The following is a 22,229-nucleotide window of genomic DNA, read 5'->3' as shown; positions in this document are numbered from 1 at the left end:
TCCTGGAGCTCCATGCCCTTCTGCTCTGCCCCGGTCTTGTGCCTAACTTCCAAACTAGTCCTCTCCCAGCCCATGGTCCCCCAGGTCACAGACCTCAGTGGGAGCAGAGGGCCTGCAGACCCTATAGAGGGGGCAGCAGGAGCCTAATAACTTCCAGAGAATATGTGCATACACACCCCCCAAAAGACTGTCCACCTACTGAGGCTGAGGCTGATGGTAGTTCCCTCCTGCTACGCTTGGGGTGGAGGAGTGCCCTGGCAGGCTTTAATTTTGTGATTCCTTCAGCAAATGTTGAGTCCATGTGGCTAGACCATGTGCCGAGCCCTGAGACGCCAAACGTGGCCAGAACGACCAGCCCCCAGCCCTCTTGGAATTTAAGGCCTGGCCTGACTGGGGAGACAAATTCAAACTGGTATTGACCCCCCTGGGGCAGAGACCTTAGACCTAACCCTTCTCCCCTCTCTTGCCTGACATGCTAAAAATATTGGCTGAAAAAGTGAAAAATATACACAAAAATATTTTTTGCCAATTGTGATACAGGCTATGAAAAAATAGGGAGAGCTATGAGGACTTATATTGGGGAGGGGGAAAGAGAAAATGTGAGGTTCTACATAGACTTTGAGGGTCAATGATAATTTCTATAAGGAAGTGAGGCCTATACTATTTTTTTTCCCTTGTATTTTCTGAAGCTGCTACAATGAATATGTATTCTTTGCAAGATTTATTTTAAAAGGATACTGTATAGCATCATGATAAACAAAAAACCTAAATCAACTGTGATACACAGGCAGAACCATCAGAATAAATGCAATGAAGATACTGTATCCCTGGTGCTTTATAGCTAAGGCCGAAGGTTACTCTATGTTAACACACAGCTGAGCCCAGTTGCTCCTTGGGTTATCAGAAGAACCAAAAGGGACCATGACTGACGTGTTTCCAGACACAGTCACTCAGGAAAAGCTCAGATGGGGAGATAAAAGTGCAGCAAGTAACATGTCACTGGTGTCCTGCGGTGGAGGAACCAAGTGTGGCAGGTGTGGAGAGGTGGGCATGACAGCTCACTGGGTGGCCTGATGTTAGACCCAGGCTGGGCTTCCCTGGTGGCTCAGACATTAAAGGCTCTGCCTGCAATGCAGGAGACCAGGTTCGATCCCTGGGTCGGGAAGACCCCCTGGAGAAGGGAATGGCAACCCGTTCCAGTATTCTTGCTGGAGAACCCCATGGACAGAGGAGCTGGGCGGGCTATAGCCCATGGGGTCGCAAAGAGTCAGACATGACTCTTTTCATGACAGACACTCTTTTCAGCAGAGAGAGTCTGCCAGCAGCGAGCAGGGCAAGGAGAGCCTTGGGCAGAGGAAGCAGTGTGTGCACGGTATGTGAAAGGGCCTCCAGGAAGGAATGGGTTCGGACTGTTCAGCATCATCGGATGTCATCAGAGGGTGGGAATGACGTGGAGGCATCTCCTCGCTCCGTACAAGGAGCACTTTTCTAACAATGGAGTGGATGGCCTTGGTGACCCGTCACTGGACTGTGACCACAGAGGCTGCACAGCAACTAACTGGTCATTTGGTTATCAAGCCGTGGGGAGCCAGGACCCCTGGACAGGGAAGGACTCATCCTCCAGGTCTAGTGTGAGACTCCTCACCAAACTCTTGGTCTTCCTGGCCATCTCTGCTGGGGAAAATGAGGAAGGGTTGGCCCAAAGCCTCCTCCTGCTGGTCTAGGCATTTTTTTAAAATGTATTCAGTTTTGACCTCACTGGGTCTTTGTTGCTGCACTCAGGCTTTCTCGAGCTGCAGTGAGCGGGCGCTACTCTCTAGTTGGGTGCACGGGCTTCTCACTGCCGGCGCATCTCTTGATTCAGAGCACAGGCTCCAGGGGGAGAGGGCTCAGTTTCCCCAGAGTAGGTGGAATCCTCCCAGACCACGGATCGAAGGCTTATCCTCTGCACTGGCATACAGAGTCTTAACCATCAGACCACCAGGGAAGTCCTAGTCTAGGCATTTGTAAGACCATCTGCTTTATTGACTATGCTAAAGCCTTTGACTGTGTGGATCACAATAAACTGTGGAAAATTCTGAAAGAGATGGGAATACCAGACCACCTAACCTGCCTCTTGAGAAGTCTGTATGCAGGTCAGGAGGCAACAGTTAGAACTGGACATGGAACAACAGATTGGTTCCAAATAGGAAAAGGGGTATGTCAAGACTATATATTGTCACCCTGCTTGTTTAACTTATATACAGAGTACATCATGAGAAATGCTGGACTGGAAGAAACACAAGCTGGAATCAAGATTGCCGGGAGAAATATCAATAACCTCAGATATGCAGATGACACCACCCTTATGGCAGAAAGTGAAGAGGAGCTAAAAAGCCTCTTGATGAAAGTGAAAGAGGAGAGCGAAAAAGTTGGCCTAAAGCTCAACATTCAGAAAACAAAGATCATGGCATCTGGTCCCATCACTTCATGGGAAATAGATGGGGAAACAGTGGAAACAGTGTCAGACTTTATTTTTGGGGGCTCCAAAATCACTGCAGATGGTGACTGCAGCCATGAAATTAAAAGACACTTACTCCTTGGAAGAAAAGTTATGACCAACCTAGATAGTATATTCAAAAGCAGAGACATTACTTTGCCAACTAAGGTCCATCTAGTCATGGCTATGGTTTTTCCAGTGGTCATGTATGGATGTGAGAGTTGGACTGTGAAGAAGGCTGAGCACCAAAGAATTGATGCTTTTGAACTGTGGTGTTGGAGAAGACTCTTGAGAGTTCCTTGGACTGCAAGGAGATCCAACCAGTCCATTCTGAAGGAGATCAGCCCTGGAATTTCTTTGGAAGGAATGATGCTAAAGCTGAAACTCCAGTACTTTGGCCACCTCATGTGAAGAGTTGACTCATTGGAAAAGACTCTGATGCTGGGAGGGATTGAGGGCAGGAAGAGAAGGGGATGAGAGGATGAGATGGCTGGATGGCATCATGGACTTGATGGACGGGAGTCTGAGTGAACTCTGGGAGATGGTGATGGACAGAGAGGCCTGGTGTGCCGCGATTCCTGGGGTCACAAAGAGTCGGACACGACTGAGCGACTGAACTAAGACCATCTTCCCATCTCCCGCTGTTTGAGTGGGATAGGAAGATCAAACTAGGCCCTCCACGAGCACGTTCTCCACGTTCTCACCCCTGACCAGATTAGATGGATGAGTCTCCATATCCAGGCCAAGGGAACCAGTCTAGCCAGCTCACTGGAAGTGCAGCTTTGAGACCTCCATTCCCACCCCAGCCAGGGAGACCAGCTCACTCCAGTTTACCCCAGACTGTCCCCGTTTGGACACTAAATGTCCCCTATCCCAGGAAACCCCTCTATCCTGGGCAAACTGGGATGTACGATCATCTTAACCGTGGTTCTTTCCCTCTCCCTTGCTCACACATCCACTCCACCCCCAGAATCTTTTCCTCATTTAACTAACCCCATTGACTCTGCTGGAAGGAGCAGGGCAGGGAGGCTGAGTGCGTGGCACTCAGTGACATGCAATGCCTGTTAACTCGGCACCTGGTGGGAATGGGTCCCTGCCCCATGGACCGTGCATTCTGGGCAGTAAACCAGATGGATGTTGGAAGACAATTCTGCAAGTAAGGAGTAATATAATTAGACCATTTCCAATTACTGTGGAATAAATTATCCCAAAATTTAGCAGCTTGAAACAATGAACATTTATGAGCTCACACGGTTCCAAATGGGTCAGGAATTCACGAATGAGTGGCTGGCTGGGCTACTTCTGGCTCAGGGTCTTTCACCTCATTGCAGCCAAGATGTTGGCTTGGGCTATGGTCATCTGAAGGCCTGATGGAGGCTGCGGGATCTGCTTCCAAGGTGGGCCGCTCACACACCTAGCAAGTCAGCACTGGTTGTTGGGGGCTCCTGGCCAGCGACCTCAGTTCTTTGCCACGTGGGCCTCCCCAAGTGCTGCGTGCGTGTCTTCACCACATGGCAGGTGACTTCCCCCAGAGCGAGTGATCCAGGAGAGAGTAAGTGGGAACCTTCAAGGACTTTGTGAACCGACCTTGGAAATCATACCCTATCATTTCTGAATATCTCTTTGGTGACACAGGTCAGCCCTGCTCAGTGTGGGAGGGGGTCTTACAAGGATGTCAATACCAACATGTAAGATTCCTAGGAGGAATCTTCCCTGAGGGTCCAGTCGTTAAGAATCTGTCTTGCAATGCAGGGGACATGGAGAGGTTTGATCCCTTCCTGGTCCAGGAAGATCCCACAGGCTGAGAAGCAACTAAGCCCGTGTACTACAACTACTGAATCCCATGTGCTCTAGGGCCTGTGTGCCGTAACAAGAGAAGCCACCGAAATGAGAAACCCGCGCTCTGCTACTAAAGGCCAGCACCCACTCACCACAAGCAGAGAAAGCCCACACGTAGCAACGAAGACCCAGGGCATCCAGAAATCTAAAAAAAAAAAAAAAAAAAGATTCTTGGCGGCTGGCTCCTACAGTTAGGTTGTGCCCTGGGCCCAGCTTAATTACTGGGATTGGACTCAGATGTCCAAGCCACCTTCTATGAGCATGTCTCCCCAGCATCACTGTTTTTCTGTCCTAGGGTCTCTCCCTCCCCTACCTCTCCGAGGTCCCCACCCACCCACTAGAGTCTGTGACTTCTCTTTCTCCTGAACCTGTTCATCCTCCCCTCTTGACAGGGAGCTGACCCATTTTTTTCTCCCTCCGTCCCTCTTTTCCCAAAGCCGTCCTCATGGAATTTACCTTCATAACTCGTTGCCAAGCCCTGCTGCCCAGTCTATGAAATGAAAAGACAGGAACTGGGGACAAAGACAGATGGAGCAAAAAGGAGCAGGCAGGTTCGTAAGTGTAAAATATGGACACACCTGCCATCGTCTATTCCCTGGGACAAATAGATCATCACGGAGTGAGCTGCAGAAGAGCAGAGAGACAAAGCAGCCAGCCGTGGCAGTGCCACCAGCTCCTTATTGATGGGCTTTCATGCCCGGGCCCGACTGCTCTCTAGAATTGCATCCTCCAGCCAGGAGACCCCCAAACGGGAGCGACAGGACAAGAAAGCTTTTATGTCTCAGCTCGGGCATGAGCCACACTGCCAAGTCCCAGCCTTTCTGCAGGATAAGTCATATGCAGACATGAATTATGGGACTTTGACATAGTACCACATAAAAACATGATCAAAGTGCCACTCCATGTATACATATTGGAAATCATACAAACGCCAGAGAAAGAAAACATTTTCCCTTGTTAAATACCCAATCACTTCAAGGCTGTCAGCGTGGAATGAATGATAAACTGCGTTCACTCTGCTGCCACCGGGCCGCGCCGCTGCAGCTGAGAAACAACCACATTCTGTGTCAATTCAGAGCAAAGCACATCGTTGTTAGTGTGCTTTGGACTCCAGCAACTGCTTTTTGTGTGCTGAGCTGTTATTTTGCTGTTCACTGTCATTATAAACCCACTTTAAAAAGCTATACAAATGTTGTTCGACAACATCACTCACAAAGTAGGTATGCCAATGCTGAAAATCACGCCCCCAAATCAATACTTTGGAGCAGCTATTGGATGTGATAAAACACCCTCAGAGAAGACTGAACCAGCTCTGGGACAGGTGCTGCTGTAAATGTAGGACAGTGTCCACAGGTAGAGATAATACTGCAAAGATACAGAGCAAAAATATGGAGGACTTCCCCAGTGGTCCAGTGGCTAGGACTCTGAGCTCCCAATGCAGGGGCCCCGTGCTCAATCCCTGGTCAGGGAACTGGATACTACACGCCACAACTAAGAATTCACAAGCTGTAACTAAAGATCCCACGTGCCACAACTAAGACCTCAGTTAGTTCAGTTCAGTTCAGTCGCTCAGTCATGTCCGACTCTTTGCGACCCCATGAGTCGCAGCACGCCAGGCCTCTCTGTCCATCACCAACTCCCAGAGTTCACTCAGACTCACATCCATCGAGTTAGTGATGCCATCCAGCCATCTCATCCTCTGTCGTCCCCTTCTCCTCCTGCCCCCAATCCCTCCCAGCATCAGAGTCTTTTCCAATGAGTCAACTCTTCGCATGAGGTGGCCAAAGTACTGGAATTTCAGCTTTAGCATCAACTAAGACCTGGTGCAGCCAAATAAACAATAAATTTTTTTATAAAAGCAAAAGTATGGTAAGATGGGCTGTTGATTCACGAGCTGTGTGTGTGCGCATCTTATTGCTCCTTCACATTCATTCCTACGGGGAAACATGAGTTTTTAATACAACATTTTGAATCATGTGAAGCTTATAGAAGCCATCCTTCCTGAAAAATGTGACTTCCCTGGACCTCCTCAGATATCCTGGCATAAATACAGCTCCTGGAGCCCACCCCAGAAGGGAAATGTTATGGGTTGAATTGTATCCTGTGAAATAACAGAAAACCTTTAGTCTCTGCCTCCAGTTCCCAGCACTGAGCTCCTAAAGCTCTTGTAATTTCCTAAGTGATAAAATCACCAGGAGCCCTTCCTGTTCAGATATTTGGTCTTGGACCCTGGTTCCTGACACAGAGCCTCTAAATCACTGGGAACTGCCTGGGTGATGGGAACATCGTTTGCTCTAATGAGGTAATGCTTTGTGGGCTCCTGCATGGGGTGGTTGCTGTCGTTTAGTTGCTCAGTCGTGTCCGACTCTTTGCAACCCTGTGGACTGCAGCCCACCAGGCTCCTCTGTCCATGGGGTTTTCCAGGCAAGAATACTGGAGTGGGTTGTTATTTCCTTCTCCAGGGGATCTTCCTCACTCAGGAATCGAACCTGGGTCTCCTGCATTGCAGGCAGATTCTTTACCACTGAGCCACCAAGGAAGCCCCCTGAACAGGGGCTAGACTAGAGAGATTAAGCCGTCATTAGAAGTATGAAGCTTTTAGCTTTTCCAGCCCACATCCTCCTGGAAGGGGAAGAAAGCTGGAAACTGAGCTGATAATGGGTCATGCCTACATGAGGAAGCCTCCACAAAAATCCCAAAAGTATGGGTGGGGTTTAGGGAGCTTCCAGGTTGGTGAACACATTCACATGCATAAGTATGAATAGGCATAAGCATGAATTTTAGGCAGTTGCTTTTCAGTGCCTGCTGTAGACAGGACCCCTTGTAACCTGCAGCACGCTGTCCTTGGAAGTACATGGGCCCAGGCTAAACACCTGGGTTTGGGATCCAGGTTGTTTCTCTATTTGGTTGTGTAGTCTTTGGCCAATCACTCAGATTTAGGTCCCTCTGTTTTCTTAACAGTCAAATGGGCATAATAACCTACATAATGATGAGAATTAAATCAAATGCATGCCTATGAAAATGAACCCCAGTTAAAGTTCCACTTATGTGTGCTGTGAGGCTTTGCTATTTGCAATCCCATTTCCTATTCTCCTCATTAAAAAAAATTATTTATTTGTCTATGTTGGGTCTTAGCTGATGTAGGCTCCAGGGCACACAGGCTCAATAGCTGTGGCATGTGGGCTCAGTTGCCTGTGGGATCTTAGTTGCCCAGGCAGGGATTGAACCCACTTCCCCTGCATTGCAAGGTAGATTCTTAACCACTGAACCACTGCTAAGTCCCCTTATTCTCCCCATTTTAAGTGTGGATAAAACCCAGAAATGGTAAAGACCTTTTCAAGGTTGCACAGCACGTTAGACACAGAGGGCACTCAATAAATATTAATTTGCATTTAAGAGAGGCCTTTAAACATGTCATATTATTATTATGCCCACTTTTACAGATGAGGTAACTGAGGCTCAGAGAAGCTACATTATGCCCAAGGGCAAGGTAAGGTAGAAATTCCTACTCAGGTCTGCCTGCTTCCAACACTGCAGGTGACAGCCTGGGCAAATTCAAGGATCTTTGACCCCAGGCCAGAAATGAAGAGAGAGAGCACCACTGAGGAGGCTCTCTACAAGGTTTCCTGAGGCCTCATAGGCTCTTACTCACCCTTATTCAGGGAGGAGCTGTTATCTGCAGATGCTTTCATCCAGGCTCAGGGCTTCAAGGAGGCACGTTGGAACATCCCAGCTATGACCTCAGAAGCCTTAGAGGTCCCAGGTCGCACAACCTTGACCTTCCCATATGGGGCACATTCGGCACTTCCTGGTTGTCACAACCAAAAAAATAATCTCCAGACACTGCCAAATGCCCTCTTGAAGGGAAAAGATGTCACCTGGAACATCACTGATCTTCTAAAAGAATGAAGGAAGAAAATGTAAGCCAGGTGAGATCTGGGTTAAAACAGCCCTGTATGCACAAGGAGATCCAACCAGTGCACCCTAAAGGAGATCAGCCCTGGGTGTTCATTGGAAGGACTGATGCTGAAGCTGAAACTCCAATACTTTGGCCACCTCATGCGAAGAGCTGACTCATTGGAAAAGACTGATGCTGCGAGGGATTGGGGGCAGGAGGAGAAGGGGATGACAGAGGATGAGATGGCTGGATGGCATCACCGACTCGATGGAGATGGGTTTGGGTGAAATCCGGGAGTTGGTGATGGACAGGGAGGCCTGGCAGGCTGCAGCTCATGGGGTTGCAAAGAGTCAGACACGACTGAGCGACTGAACTGAACTGAACTGATATGCACATTGCAAATCTACCAATCATGCTTTGGGGTAAATTACTTCATTTCACCCTTATCCAGTTTCCCCACATATAAACAAGGGATATATACCTACCAAGTTGGGTTTTGATAAAGATCAGAAGTAAAGAATTCATTGCACTTTGCAAAGTACCTTATGTAAGCACTTAAATATATGGCAGCTGTTAACATTGTTCCCACAGTTTGAGACTAAGTATTTCCTCATGTCCTTCCCTTATTTATGCAACAGATATTTAGTAACTGGTATCTGTATGTCAGGTCTTTCTTAGCGAGCCCTACCTAAATTTTTCCTTCTCAAAACCTTATCTGCTACCTGGTATTACTGTCTCTATTTATTCTTTGTGAACAGCACTTTTAATGCCAGCATAATATTCTACCACATCTATTTTGACTGATGGCCCTGGCCTCCCTTCTGAGGTCCAGACCCACACATCTGCCTGGAGGTTCCCCAGGAATTTCAACGGTAGGTTTGGCCAATTAGCCCAGCGCTTAGCACCTAGTAAGCCTTCCATAAAACAAGCTATTACTGGCCATTGCTGTCATCTTTAGCCCCTGCTCTCTGATCCACCTCCTCATGCTACTCCTCAGTGGGTTCCCAAAGTCACTTATTTTCTGCCAGCAATATTGGCCCTGGGTTAAAGCCCTGATTAGTCATCCCTATGGGGATCCTATAGGAGAATCCAGCCTGGTTTTCCCACCTGCAGGGATGAACCAAAGCAATGAAAATAAAGACACTCCCACGCTAAGCCCACAGTGCCCTAAACAATCAGTTTGGTGGGGAAAATTTGCTAGCAGTTGGCAGGCACAGGACATAAAGTTCCCCTAAAGTAGCCTGGCATCCTTGCCCGGTGTGCCAGCCAATGATTCCTGGGGCCTGGTGGGTACTTCACAGGCACCGCAGGGGCCCACAGGGAAGAGCAAATTTATGCTATTAGTATAGTTATAGCAACAGCCTCTGCTAAGTGCTCTCGAACTGGAGTTCACCATCTCAGGGCTGAAACAGGCAATTTAGAAGCCACCAATGGTTTTTCCAGTAGTCATGCACAGATGTCAGAGTTGGACCATAAAGAGAGCTGAGTGCCAAAGAATTGATGCTTTAAACTGTGGTGCTGGAGAAGACTCTCGAGAGTCCCTTGGACAGCAAGGAGATCAAACCAGTCCATCCTAAAGGAAACTGACCCTGAATAGTCACTGGAAAAACTGATGCTGAAGCACCAATACTTTGGCCACCTGATGCGAACAGCCAACTCACTGGAAAAGACCCCGATGCTGGGAAAGGTTGAGGGCAGGAGAAGAAGGAGGCAGCAGAGGATGAGATGCTTGGATGGCATCACTGACTCAAGGGATGTGAATTTGAGCAAACTCCAGAACATGGTGAAGGACAGGGAAGCCTGGTGTGCTGCAGTCCGTGGGGTCGCAGAGTTGGACACGACTTAGTGCCTGAACACCACCAACCAGGGGAGGAGAGCAGAGTAAAAGACCAGCAGCCTCTGGTGGGACAGGCTTGGGTTTGAGTCCCAGCTTTGCCTCTTGATGAAAGTGAAAGTGGAGAGTGAAAAAGTTGGTCTAAAGCTCAACATTCAAAAAACGAAGATCGTGGCATCCGGTCCCATCACTTCATGGAAAATAGATGGGGAAACAGTGGAAACAGTGTCAGACTTTATTTGGGGGGGCTCCAAAATCACTGCAGATGGTGATTGCGGCCATGAAATTAAAAGACGCTTACTCCTTAGAAGAAAAGTTATGACCAACCTAGATAGCATATTCAAAAGCAGAGACATTACTTTGCCGACTAAGGTCTGTCTAGTCAAGGCTATGGTTTTTCCAGTGGTCATGTATGGATGTGAGAGTTGGACTGTGAAGAAGGATGAGCGCCGAAGAATTGATGCTTTTGAACTGTGATGTTGGAGAAGACTCTTGAGAGTCCCTTGGACTGCAAGGAGATCCAACCAGTCCATTCTGAAGGAGATCAGCCCTGGGATTTCTCTGGAAGGAATGATGCTAAAGCTGAAACTCCAGTACTTTGGCCACCTCATGTGAAGAGTTGACTCACTGGAAAAGACTCTGATGCTGGGAGGGATTGGGGGCAGGAGGAGAAGGGGACAACAGAGGATGAGATGGCTGGATGGCATCACTGACTCGATGGACGGGAGTCTGAGTGAACTCCGGGAGTTGGTGAAGGACAGGGAGGCCTGGCGTGCTGCGATTCAAGGGGTTGCGAAGAGTCGGACACGACTGAGCGACTGAACTGAACTGAACTGAACTGAATGTGTATAATAGCCAGCAAGTAACTCTGTCGGGCTGACTTTCTGTTTCTTCACCTGTAGGGGGGGTGATGCTAACGGCTAACATTTGTGGAATGTGTTTCGTTCAGCCATTCAGGTATTCAACCATTAAGTCTCATTTAAAATTGAACATTTTTTTAAATAAAGAAAATTGTATTCCCCTATCTCTCTCTCTCACACACACACACATCCATATAACCCTTGATGACAGTAAAACATATGTTTATGATCCAAAACTGGAAATCACAGAGTGAAAAATGAAAAATGCTTTCTTCTTTCCTTTTGTTTGGCTACGCCCCAGCAGCCTGCAGGATATTAGTTCCCTGACCAGGTACTGAATTCCCACGGTGAAAGCCCATAATCCTAACCACTAGACTGCCAGAGAATCCCCCCAGAATACTTTCATTGGGGGAGGAGGGGAAGTATCTACAAAAAAGAGCAATTTCATAGGATTCGACCTAAAATGACCAGCCACGTTCTAAAGCTTTATACGCCTCAACAATCCCGTGGGGTAGGTACAATTATTATCCACCTACCTCCATGGGGTCTCAAAGACTCCGACACGACTTAGCGACTGAACGACTTAGCGACTGATAACCCTCGGTAATAATTAGAATTTCTCCCTAAAAAGAAGCAGAAGGATTCCGGGGGGTGGGGGGTGGGGGTGGGGGGGTGGAGGGCGGTAAGTGCTGCCTACCTAAACGGCCTCCACAAGTGATTTGAGAGTTTGAGAAACACAGAGGTCAGCACACGTAACTAATTTTAAGTGCTCAACAGGCTTATCCATCCGGTGTCCAAAACACGATCCCCATGGGGCGCCACACCTGGCGCCGACTTGGTACGAAGTGCAGTCCCTCACGGGAACAGGGGGTGACGCGTCTCCCGCGCCCGGGTACCAGCCTCTACGTGTTTCCCCGGGAAAGGGTGGGCGGGGCTCGGGCACCTCAACCAGTCTTGCTAGAGTAGGCGTACCTCTTAGAAAACAAAAGCGTTCGGAGTGACTGTCACCGCAGCCACTCAACGGCGAGCCCAGGCCCGCGCCTCCAGTCAGATCTGAACTTCCGATTGGTGAAGTGATGCCGAAGAGGGTGGGACACAGCGGGAAAGTCCCGTCTCCTTCGGCGCGCTCAGCCAACCGCGGCATCCGGGCGGCAGCAGCCGTGTTTGGTTGCGTCGTGTGTAGTGATTCTTGGGGGCCCGAGGGCGGGGCGGGGAGCAGGCCGGGGGCTGCGGGGAGGGGACGCTTCCCGCGGGCGCGCGGAGCGAGGACGGTGACAGCCACGCGCGCACGTGCGCGCCCGGCTGCAGCGCGGCCCTGAGACCTCCGTCGGCCGCTGAGAGGCGCGCGGGCTCTGGGCAGCCGCCGTCTAAGGGCCCCGTCCGCGGGCGTTCCCAGCGTCCCCGGCCCGAGTCCCGGAGAGCGGGGCCGTGCCCTCCCCGTCGGTCCCCGATCGCGATCCTTGCCCAGGGCCGTCAGGGTCCGCCCCCGGGACTCCCCTTTCCGTCCCTGGGCAGGGTCCTCGCGGCCCATGCTGGCCGCTGGGGGCCCGCGCCGCTCAGACAGCTCTCGGGCCGGCCGGCCGGCCACCATGGTGGCCCTGAGGCCTGTGCGCCTCCTCCAGGGAGGCTAAAAGGTCCCGAGCGCAGGCCTCGGGGCGCGAGGGTCCTGCGCCTGAGCCCCGCGCCATGGCCGGGGCTATCGCTTCCCGAATGAGCTTCAGCTCGCTCAAGAGGAAACAGCCTAAGACATTCACCGTGCGGATCGTCACCATGGACGCGGAGATGGAGTTCAATTGCGAGGTAACTGGCCTGCAGCCCCGACGGGCTGCGGCGAAGGGCAGCCCTTTGGGATCTGGCCCTGGTTTGGGTCCGGCACCGACCCGGGCGCCCTTGCCGCGGTGACAGTCAAGGTGGAAGCTTCGGGATTCTGTTTATATCATCTCTGGGCAAAGATAGAGTCGGCCAGATCCGGAAGGGGCCATCTAGGCCCAAATCCTCACGTTAAAGATAATTACTGCTTTTTTTCAATGGGGCTTTCGGGTTTGGAAGCACTTCCTGAAGGTTTTCATTCATTGTTACTGCATAAGTCTGAAAGCATCAGTGGTAGTGAATTCTAGTTCTCAGTGTCACGCTTTAGCTCCGGCTCTTTAGAGTTTCAGCTTTATAAGATGATATAATCATAGGTGTTAAAAGTTGCATCTCGTTGGCAAAGTCTATATTGTTTCCCTTTTTCACAGACTAACTTTTCTAGAGAAAATTCTTTGAGGAAAGTGATGGTATCTTAAACTTTGCACATAGTTTCTGTCCTGTAACTGGTATCATTTATTGAATACTTAAGTGTCTGACATTCATTCACTCCAAACAACTCAGTTTAACCCCTCTGGAAATTGTCCTAAGGGCAAGCAAGCAACAAGTGAAAAAACATCTACTCAAGAAAATCTATGAAAATTCGGTAAGAAAGGCAAGAGTTTGTGGTATTTGTTTTTGTTTTGGCCGCAAGGCATGCCTTATCTTAGTTCCCCAACCGGGAATCCACGCCCCCTGCAGTGAAAGAGCAGAGTCTTAACCATTGGACCACAGGGAAAATCTCAGGATTTGCGGTATTAATATTTGAACCAAGACCACTGCCACCCCAGGATACTGGGCTCTCTCCCCTCCCTAGCTCCCAGTCCGACAGCTTTCTTCCCAGAAGGAGCATTACTTTAGGGCTTCTCCTGCCCAAGGCTGCTTGATACTGAGGCTCAGTCCTTTGTACTCTGGGCGTTGCTCACCAAGAATACTGGATTCCCAGTGGTTCTGTCCCCACCCTCACTTTGTGAGATGGGTGGTACCAACCAAGAGAGACAAACTGAGAGGACTTCAAACTGGCCCCGCCCCACCCCCACCCCCACCCCCCCCCACACGCAACTTCTAAGAGATTTTGCCTGGAGGGAGAAGTAGGCTTAAAAACCCTTAGCTTCTAATCTCTTCCCAAAAGCATCAACTTCATTTGCTGTAGTGAAAGTGAAGTCGCTCAGTCTGCGGCTCCGTGGACTGTAGTCTACCAGGCTCCTCCGTCCTTGGGACTTTCCAGGCAATAGTTATTGGAGTGGGTTGCCATTTCCTTCTCCACAGGATCCTCCCGACCCAGGGATCGAACCTGGGTCTCCTGCATTGCAGACAGATTCTTTATTTACCCTCTGAGCCATCAGGGAAGTCCTATTTGCAGTAGAGACTGGAGAAATTTATGCCTAAGGGTGCTCTCCAGAACTGTGAAGGTTTTGGTGAAAGGCAACTGGAAGGAGATCTGTGGATTTAATGAAGATACTACTGTAGGCAGCTAGTTTGCAGGAGAGTAAGACAGCTGGGAAGAGCCCTCCTGGTCAGAAAAAAATGTCAGACACTGATCTCAGAAATGGTTCTTTCAGAAGAGCCACCTTTTGATTGGATTACTTTGTAGAACAAGTTATGCTCTAGGGTATTGTTGGAAATAATAGAGCAATATATCACAATAGTGGAGTGTAACAGTTGGGTGTTTCCCTGGTGACTCAGATAGTAAAGAATCTGCTTGCAGTGAGGGAGACCTGGATTTGATCCCGGCATTGGGAAGATATCCTAGAGAAGGGAATGGCTACCCAGTCCAGTATTCTTGCCTGGAGAATCCCATGGACAGAGGACCCTGGCGGTCCTAGGGGTCATAAAGAGTGGGACATGACTGAGCCACTAACACTTTCACTGTCAACAGTTGGGTGTGATCAGGGAAAGGGAGGAAGAGTGTCCTACTAAGACCACTGTCATCTCGGGTGACTTTCAGTTCGGTTCAGTTCAGTTCAGTCGCTCAGTTGTGTCCGACTCTTTGTGACCCCGTGAATCACAGCACGCCAGGCCTCCCTGTCCATCACCAACTCTCGGAGTTTACCCAAACTCATGTCCATTGAGTCGGTGATGCCATCCAGCCATCTCATCCTCTGTCGGCCCCTTCTCCTCCTGCCCCCAATCCCTCCCAGCATCAGGGTCTTTTCCAATGAGTCAGCTCTTCGCATGAGGTGGCCAAAGTATTGGAGTTTCAGCTTCACCATCAGTCCTTCCAATGAACACCCAGGACTGATCTCCTTTAGATTGGACTGGTTGGATTTCCTTACAGTCCAAGGGACTCTCAAGAGTCTTCTCCAACACCACAGTTCAAACGCATCAATTCTTCAGTGTTCAGCTTTCTTCACAGTCCAACTCTCACATCCATACATGACCACTGGAAAAACCATAGCCTTGCCTAGAGGGACCTTTGTTGGCAAAGTACTGTCTCTGCCTTTCAATATGCTATCTAGGTTGGTCATAACTTTCCTTCCAAGGAGTAAGCGTCTTTTAATTTCATGGCTGCAGTCACCATCTGCAGTGATTTTGGAGCCCAAAAAAATAGTCTGACACTGTTTCCCCATCTATTTCCCATGACGTGATGGGACCAGATGCCATGATCTTCGTTTTCTGAATGTTGAGCATTAAGCCAACTTTTTCACTCTCCTCTTTCACTTTCATCAAGAGGCTTTTTAGCTCCTCTTCCCTTTCTGCCATAAGGGTGGTGTCATCTGCATATCTGAGGTTTTTGACATTTCTCCCAGCAGTCTTGACTCCAGCTTGTGCTTCTTCCAGCCCAGCGTTTCTCATGATGTACTCTGCATATAAGTTAAATAAGCAGGGTGACAATATACAGCCTTGACGTATTCCTTTTCCTGTTCAGAACCAGTCTGTTCCATGTCCAGTTCTAACTGTTGCTTCCTGACCTGCATATAGGTTTCTCAAGAGGCAAGTCAGGTGGTCTGGTATTCCCATCTCTTTCAGAATTTTCCACAGTTTATTGTGATCCACACAGTCAAAGGCTTTGGCATATAAAGCAGAAATAGATGTTTTTCTAGCACTCTCTTGCTTTTTCGATGATCCAGCGGATGTTGGCAATTTGATCTCTGGTTCCTCTGCCTTTTCTAAAACCAGCTGGAACATCTGGAAGTTCACGGTTCACGTATTGCTGAAGCCTAGCTTGGAGAATTTTGAGCATTACTTTACTAGTGTGTGAGATGAGTGAAATTGTGCGATAGTTTTAGCATTCTTTGGCATTGCTTTTCTTTGGGATTGGAATGAAAACTGACCTTTTCCAGTCCTGTGGCCACTGCTGAGTTTTCCAAATTTGCTGGCATATTGAGTGCAGCACTTTCACAGCATCATCTTTCGGGATGTGAAATAGCTCAACTGGAATTTCATCACCTCCACTAGCTTTGTTCGTAGTGATGCTTTCTAAGGCCCACTTGACTTCACATTCCAGGATGTCTAGCTCTAGGTGAGTGATCACACCATCGTGATTATCTTGGTCATGAAGATCTGTTTTGTACAGTTCTTCTGTGCATTCTTGCCACCTCTTCTTAATATCTTCTGCTTCTGTTAGGTCCATATCATTTCTGTCCTTTATCGAGCCCATCTTTGCATGAAATGTTCCCTTGGTATCTCTAATTTTCTTGACGAGATCTCTAGTCTTTCCCATTCTGTTGTTTTCCTCTATTTCTTTGCATTGATCACTGAGGAAAGCTCTCTTATCTCTCCTTGCTTTTCTTTGGAACTCTGCATTCAGATGCTTATATCTTTTCCTTTTCTCCTTTGCTTTTCGCATCTCTTCTTTTCACAGCTATTTGTAAGGCTCCTCAAACAGCCATTTTGCTTTTTTTTAAATTTCTTTTTCTTGGGGATGGTCTTGATCCCTGTCTCCTGTACAATGTCACAAACCTCCATCCATAGTTCATCAGGCACTCTATCAGATCTAGTCCCTTAAATCTATTTCTCACTTCCACTGTATAATCATAAGGGATGTGATTTAGGTCATACCTAAATGGTCTAGTGGTTTTCCCTACTTTCTTCAATTTAAGTCTGAATTTGGCAATAAGGAGTTCATGATCTGAGCCACAGTCAGCTCCTGGTCTTGTTTTTGGTGACTTTGGGCAAACCCAAAGATATGGCTCCCTGAGGAGCAACAACATAGGCCCTAACACCATGAGAGGGAAATAGATTTCACTAGAACAGTCCAGACTGTTACTCAACAGCAGGCAAATAACAGCATGCCCAGGGTGAGGGTGGAGAACCACTCCCTAGAGTTGCTATAAATATGTTCTCGGAACTAAAGGAAAACATGATTAAAGGTATAATGATATTTTTGCATCAACTAGAGAATATTAATAGATTGCTGTTGTTTAGTGGCTCATTTGTGACTGACTCTTTGCGAACCCATGGACTGTAGCCTACCAGGCTCCTCTGTCCATGGGATTTCCCAGGCAAGAATACTGGAGTGGGTTGCCGTTTCCTTCTCCAGGGGATCTTCCCCCCCCAGGGATCAAACCCAGGTCTCCTGCATTGACAGGCAGATTCTTTACCACTGAGCCACCAGGGAAGCCCAATAAAAGAGACAGGAATTATGAAAAGAGCCAAATTAAAATTCTGGAGTTGGGAAATGTAATGACTGAAATAAATTAATTAGATGGGCTCAAAGTACATTCCAGCTGGCAGAGGAAATAATTAGTATACTTGAAGATTGATTGATGGAGATTATGGAAGCTGAAGAGTAAAGAGAAAAAGAATGAAGAAAAATGTTCTGAGCCTCAGAGAAACGTGAGGATCATTCAGTGAATCAACATATATGTAATGCAACTACCAGAAGGAGAGGAGTGAGAAAAAAATATTCCCCCCAAATTGGCTGAAACTTCCTAAATTAATTGAAAAAGAATAACCAGTATATTCAGTAAGCTCAGTGACCTCCAAGGAGGACAAACACAGAGATTCACAGACACTTCATGGTAAAAATGCTGAAAGTCTGACAAGGAGAAGATCCTGAAAGCAGCAAGAGAAAAACGACTTGGCACTTTTCAGGGAACCCCAGTAAGATTAACAGCTAACTTCTCAGCAGAGGCTAGGGAGGCCAGAGGCAGTGGTGTAACGTTCCAAGCACTCAAAGAGAATAGCTTGTAAACCAGGAATTCTATTTCCAACATAGCTGGCTATAAATGAAACGGACCTTTCAAAAATAAAGTTAAAGACTTTTCTAGATAAACAAAACCAGAATTTGTTGTTTTGAGACCCACCTTACAAGAAATATTAAAAGAAGTTTTTCAGGCTGAAAGCAAGTGACCCCAGATAGTAATTCAAATCCAAATGAAAGAAATCAAGGAGCACCCGTAAAGGTAATTAAAGAATTATAAAAGACAGTATAAATATATTTTTCTCGTTTCTACTTTTAAGTGACGTAAGATGCAATTGCATAAAGTAATTTTGTATATAATATACAATGCTATTTGTATATAATGTACTGTTGGACCTGTAACACAGAAACGCATGACACAACAAAGATCCCACAGGCTGCAACTAAGACTCAGTGTAGCCAAATTAGTTAATTAATTGAAAAATAAAAGTAAAAATGATATGGAAAGTCTGCATTTGAAAAATTAAATGTAATTCTGTATGTCTGCAATGAACAATCTGAAAATGAAATTAAGAAATGCTATTTATAATAGCATCAAAAATTATAAAATAGGGACTTCCCTGGTGGTCCAGTGGCTAAGACATCATGCTCCCAGTGTAGGGGGCCTGGGTTCGATCCATGGTGAGGGAACTAGATCCCACATGCCAAAGCAAAGACTAGGTACAGCCAAATAAATAAATATATTTTTAAGTATGAAATATTTAGGAATAAATATAACAAAAGAAGTGTAAAACTGATACTCTGGGACTTCCCTGGTGGTCCAGTGCTTAAGACTCCCAGCTTCTGCTGCAGGGGACACAGGTTTGATCCCTGGTTGGGGAACTAAGATCCTGTGTGCCATGCTGAGCAGCGTGGTGGGGGGAGAATAAAAGAAAAAAAGCAGCCTTTCTTGAAATGAAAAATAATGGATATGGCTTTTTTCCAGTAAAATTTTCTTTATGGATGTTGAGATTTTCATTTCATATAATTTTCACAAGTGAGGAAATGTTATTACATTCTTTTTTCAGTCACATAAAAATATAAAACTCATTCTTAGCTCTCAGACTGCATAGAAACAGGCAGCGAGTTGGACTTATCATATGAGCCATAGTTTACTGACCCCTGGATTGAAGTTACTATTTGGTACCTGTTATATGAGACTGACCCACAGGGACAGAAGCTTTTAGTGACATTCCTTCAGCCATAATTTTGCAGTGAAAAGCTGTTAGTTTTTCTTCTTTAAACAGACCCCAGGCCCAAAGAGGATGGACAATATTATCAGCAGTATCAGAGTTTCTCAACCTTGGCGCTACTGGCATTTTGGCTAGAGAGTTCTTTGTGGTGGGGCCTGCCCCTGTACTGCGAGGCGTATAGATGGCATCTCTGGCTTCCACCCACCAGATGACGGTAGCACACCTGCCTTGCCCCAGTCGTGCCAACATAAAATCTTCAGGGGCTTCCTGGAGGTCCAGTGGTTAAGAATCCGCCTTCCAGTACAGGGGACACAGGTTCGATCCCTGGCCCTGGAACTAAGATCCCACATGGCACCGGGTAACTAAGCCCGAGCGCCACAGTTACTGGGCCTGTGAGCCCTAGAACCCGTGCTGTACAACAAGAGAAGCAACGGTGATGAGGAGCCTGCAGAGTTTTAGCCATTGGACCACCGGGGAAGTCCTGAGAATTATTTTTAACAAACTGTCAAGTGATGCCAACGCTACTGGTCCAAATAGTGTTAGTTGCTCAGTCATGTCCGACTCTTTGTGACCCCATGGACTGTATAGCCTGCCAGGCTCCTCTGTCTAGGGAATTCTTCGGGCAAGAATACTGGAGTAAATTGCCATTTCCTTCTCCAGGGGATCTTCCCGACCCCGGGATCAAACCTGGGCTTCCGTATTGCAGGCAGATTCTTTACTGTCTGAGCCACCGGAGAAGCCGCACTAAATGAACAAAGCAGCAGTAGAAGGTGCGCGGACTTTGAAATAAGACGCACGCGGACTTTAATTCCAGCTAAACTACTCATAGCTTGGATGAGAGACTCAAGTTCTCCTAACCATCATTTTGCACATCGGTACAATGGAACTAATATTACTGACGCCGCGAGAGTGTTATAAGGACTCGTGAAATGCTTAGTGTTGGGCAGGAAGGACAGGACTCTGGTCAGCCTAAAACAGGAGGCTTGGGTCACCGTGAGCACTGACTGCTGTGACTCCTGATGCAGGGGGCCCGGGGTTCGATCCCTTTTCAGGGAACTAGATCCTTACTTGGCCACAACTAAGAGTTCACAGGCTGCAGCTAAAGATCCTGCGTGCTGCAAGGAAGACTTGGTGCAGCCAGAAACATTTCTTTTAAATGCTAAAAAAAAAAAAAAAAAAAAGCAATATTCTGTTGAAAGTAAGAATTGTTTGATTTATGGTGATAGTGAGAACTCAGAAGTGTCTGGTCTTACGTTCCTACTCTATTTTTATGCTAATGCAGGGAGCCTGTAGATGCTTTTTGAAACAAAGGAGAGATGGTACTTGAGTTCTTGGCTTCACTGAGGTCAGATGTAGGTGGCTTTCTAAGAAGGATTCAAGGTCACAACCAGTTGGGAGTTAACATATGAACTGCGATGCCTTATGCTAATCAGTTCAGACTTTTTTGCTGCAGAGATGGGGGGCAAAAATCTCTTTCTTGTGCCACTTGCTGCATTGCACAATTGGCTTGATGCTTTGGAGAATTTTTCCACTTGAAAGACTTGATATTTGTCATTTTGAGAAAGTGGGTGCTGAACGTAGTTTGCCAGGAGGCTAAACGGTTCTGTTATTTCTTATCTAGACTGGAATTCTACTCTAGTAATTCAATCTATCAGTAAGAAGAGTCAAATATGAAAAATTTCTCGAAATTGAGTTGTGAGAGAGCCTAATACCTTCATCTTATATCGAAAACAAAGCCTCCTTCTCCTGTTGGTTGGCTTCTCAAACATTTTCACATACCCACGTGGAATTACAATTGGGTTAGATAACCAGCATTACAGATCATCCCAGCATACAAGTGGACATACACCTGACAGGTGGGACTTTCAAAAGGGGAAAGCAGGAAGAGCAGCTCTGGTGATTCCAGTAAGATGCTAAATCCTAGACACCCCAAGATTGAGGCCAGTGACTGTCTTCCAGGAGGGAGTTCAAACTGGTGTCTGAACCCTGGCTTCTCTGCGGAGCTCTTCTGTGACCTTGGGTACATCTCTCTCTTTTTTTCTCCCAGGCTTCAATTCTTCAGCTGTAAAACAGGGAGGAGCTCAATTTCCAAGGCCCTCAGCTGCACATCCCATTTTAGGTGATGTGGTTAGAAGAAGCTTATCACACAGCTCTCTGTTTCATATTTCCTTCTTAGGTAGGAAGTCATGTCAGGATTTGAGCATGCAGGTATGAGAAAAATCTGCTAGAGGGCCCGACAGATACTGCTCAGGGAAAAGAGCCAGCATCCTGGTAGAAGTGGCAAGTTGGCTCGGGTGGAAGGAAGCCCTGCCACTGCCCCCTGCTCCCTGAGTGATCTTGGATTTACCTCTCTAAACCTCAGTTGTAAGATGAGATTAATAGTATTTTCTTATAGGATTGTTTTAAGGCCTGAATAAGGCAGACCTTCACAGGCATTTAGCCCAGGCACTGACCGTAGTAACTACTTGGTAAACATTAGCTTCTTCTGCTTTTTTTTTAAATATGACTTTCATACATCTATATAGTTTTGATTCTGTGTATCTGTGGCTGTGCTGGGTCGTCGGTGCAGCGCTGGCTTGTCTCCAGTTGTGGTGAACAGGGCCTGCTCTCTGGCTGCATCTCTAGTTGGGGTGACTCCTCTTGTTGCAGAGATGGGCTCTGGGTGCACGGGTTTCAGCAGTTGCAGCTCTGGAGCGCAGGCTCAGTAGTGGTGCCTGGCACCAAGTTGCTCTGAGGCATGTGGGGTCTTCCTGCATCAGGGATCAAACCCGCGTCTCCTGCATTGGCTGGCGGATTCTTTACCACCGAGCCACCAGGGAAGCCCAAACATTAGCTTTTTCTGTTATCCCGAGTCAGGAGTGTGGGAATAAAGAGGAAAGGTCTCATGCGAGAGGCACTGTGAATTTTCTCTTTGAATCACCTCCTTCATTTTCTCTGAATCTTCTTCAGGTTATCCATGCCTTGGTAATTGTAGACCTTCTAGACTCTACAGTTAGTCTAAATATAGTGAGCTTTATGCCATATATTTAAGGATCTTTTTTTGTAATGCACTCTATGATTGGTCTCTATGTAGCTTGATGTCCGCGATGACAGCAGGACCCTTTTCTGCAATGCTTAATTATCCTCCATTCCTTTGTTCCCTTGTGTCATCTCGGA

At 47.4% G+C, this 22,229-nt stretch overlaps 1 protein-coding gene across 4 annotated transcripts in view; it reads left to right on the top strand.

The window, feature by feature from the left end:
• The window catches only part of NF2 (neurofibromin 2), a 70,855-nt gene continuing 60,768 nt past the window's right edge, over positions 12,143-22,229 (top strand). For 3 of the 4 annotated variants that reach the window (XM_018061007.1, XM_018061008.1, XM_018061009.1), the window contains exon 1: positions 12,145-12,710. In XM_018061007.1, coding sequence (XP_017916496.1) covers positions 12,597-12,710 — 114 coding nt within the window. In that variant the 5' untranslated portion in view covers positions 12,145-12,596. Of the gene's footprint in view, positions 12,711-22,229 lie in introns of all 4 variants that reach the window. The other variant, XM_018061010.1, reaches the window with a different exon arrangement.

Source organism: Capra hircus, chromosome 17, assembly GCF_001704415.2.
Source record: "Capra hircus breed San Clemente chromosome 17, ASM170441v1, whole genome shotgun sequence".
NCBI classification, from domain to species: domain Eukaryota; kingdom Metazoa; phylum Chordata; class Mammalia; order Artiodactyla; family Bovidae; genus Capra; species Capra hircus.
Note: the sequence above shows the minus strand (reverse complement) of the source record. Positions and strands in the feature narration are given on the sequence as shown.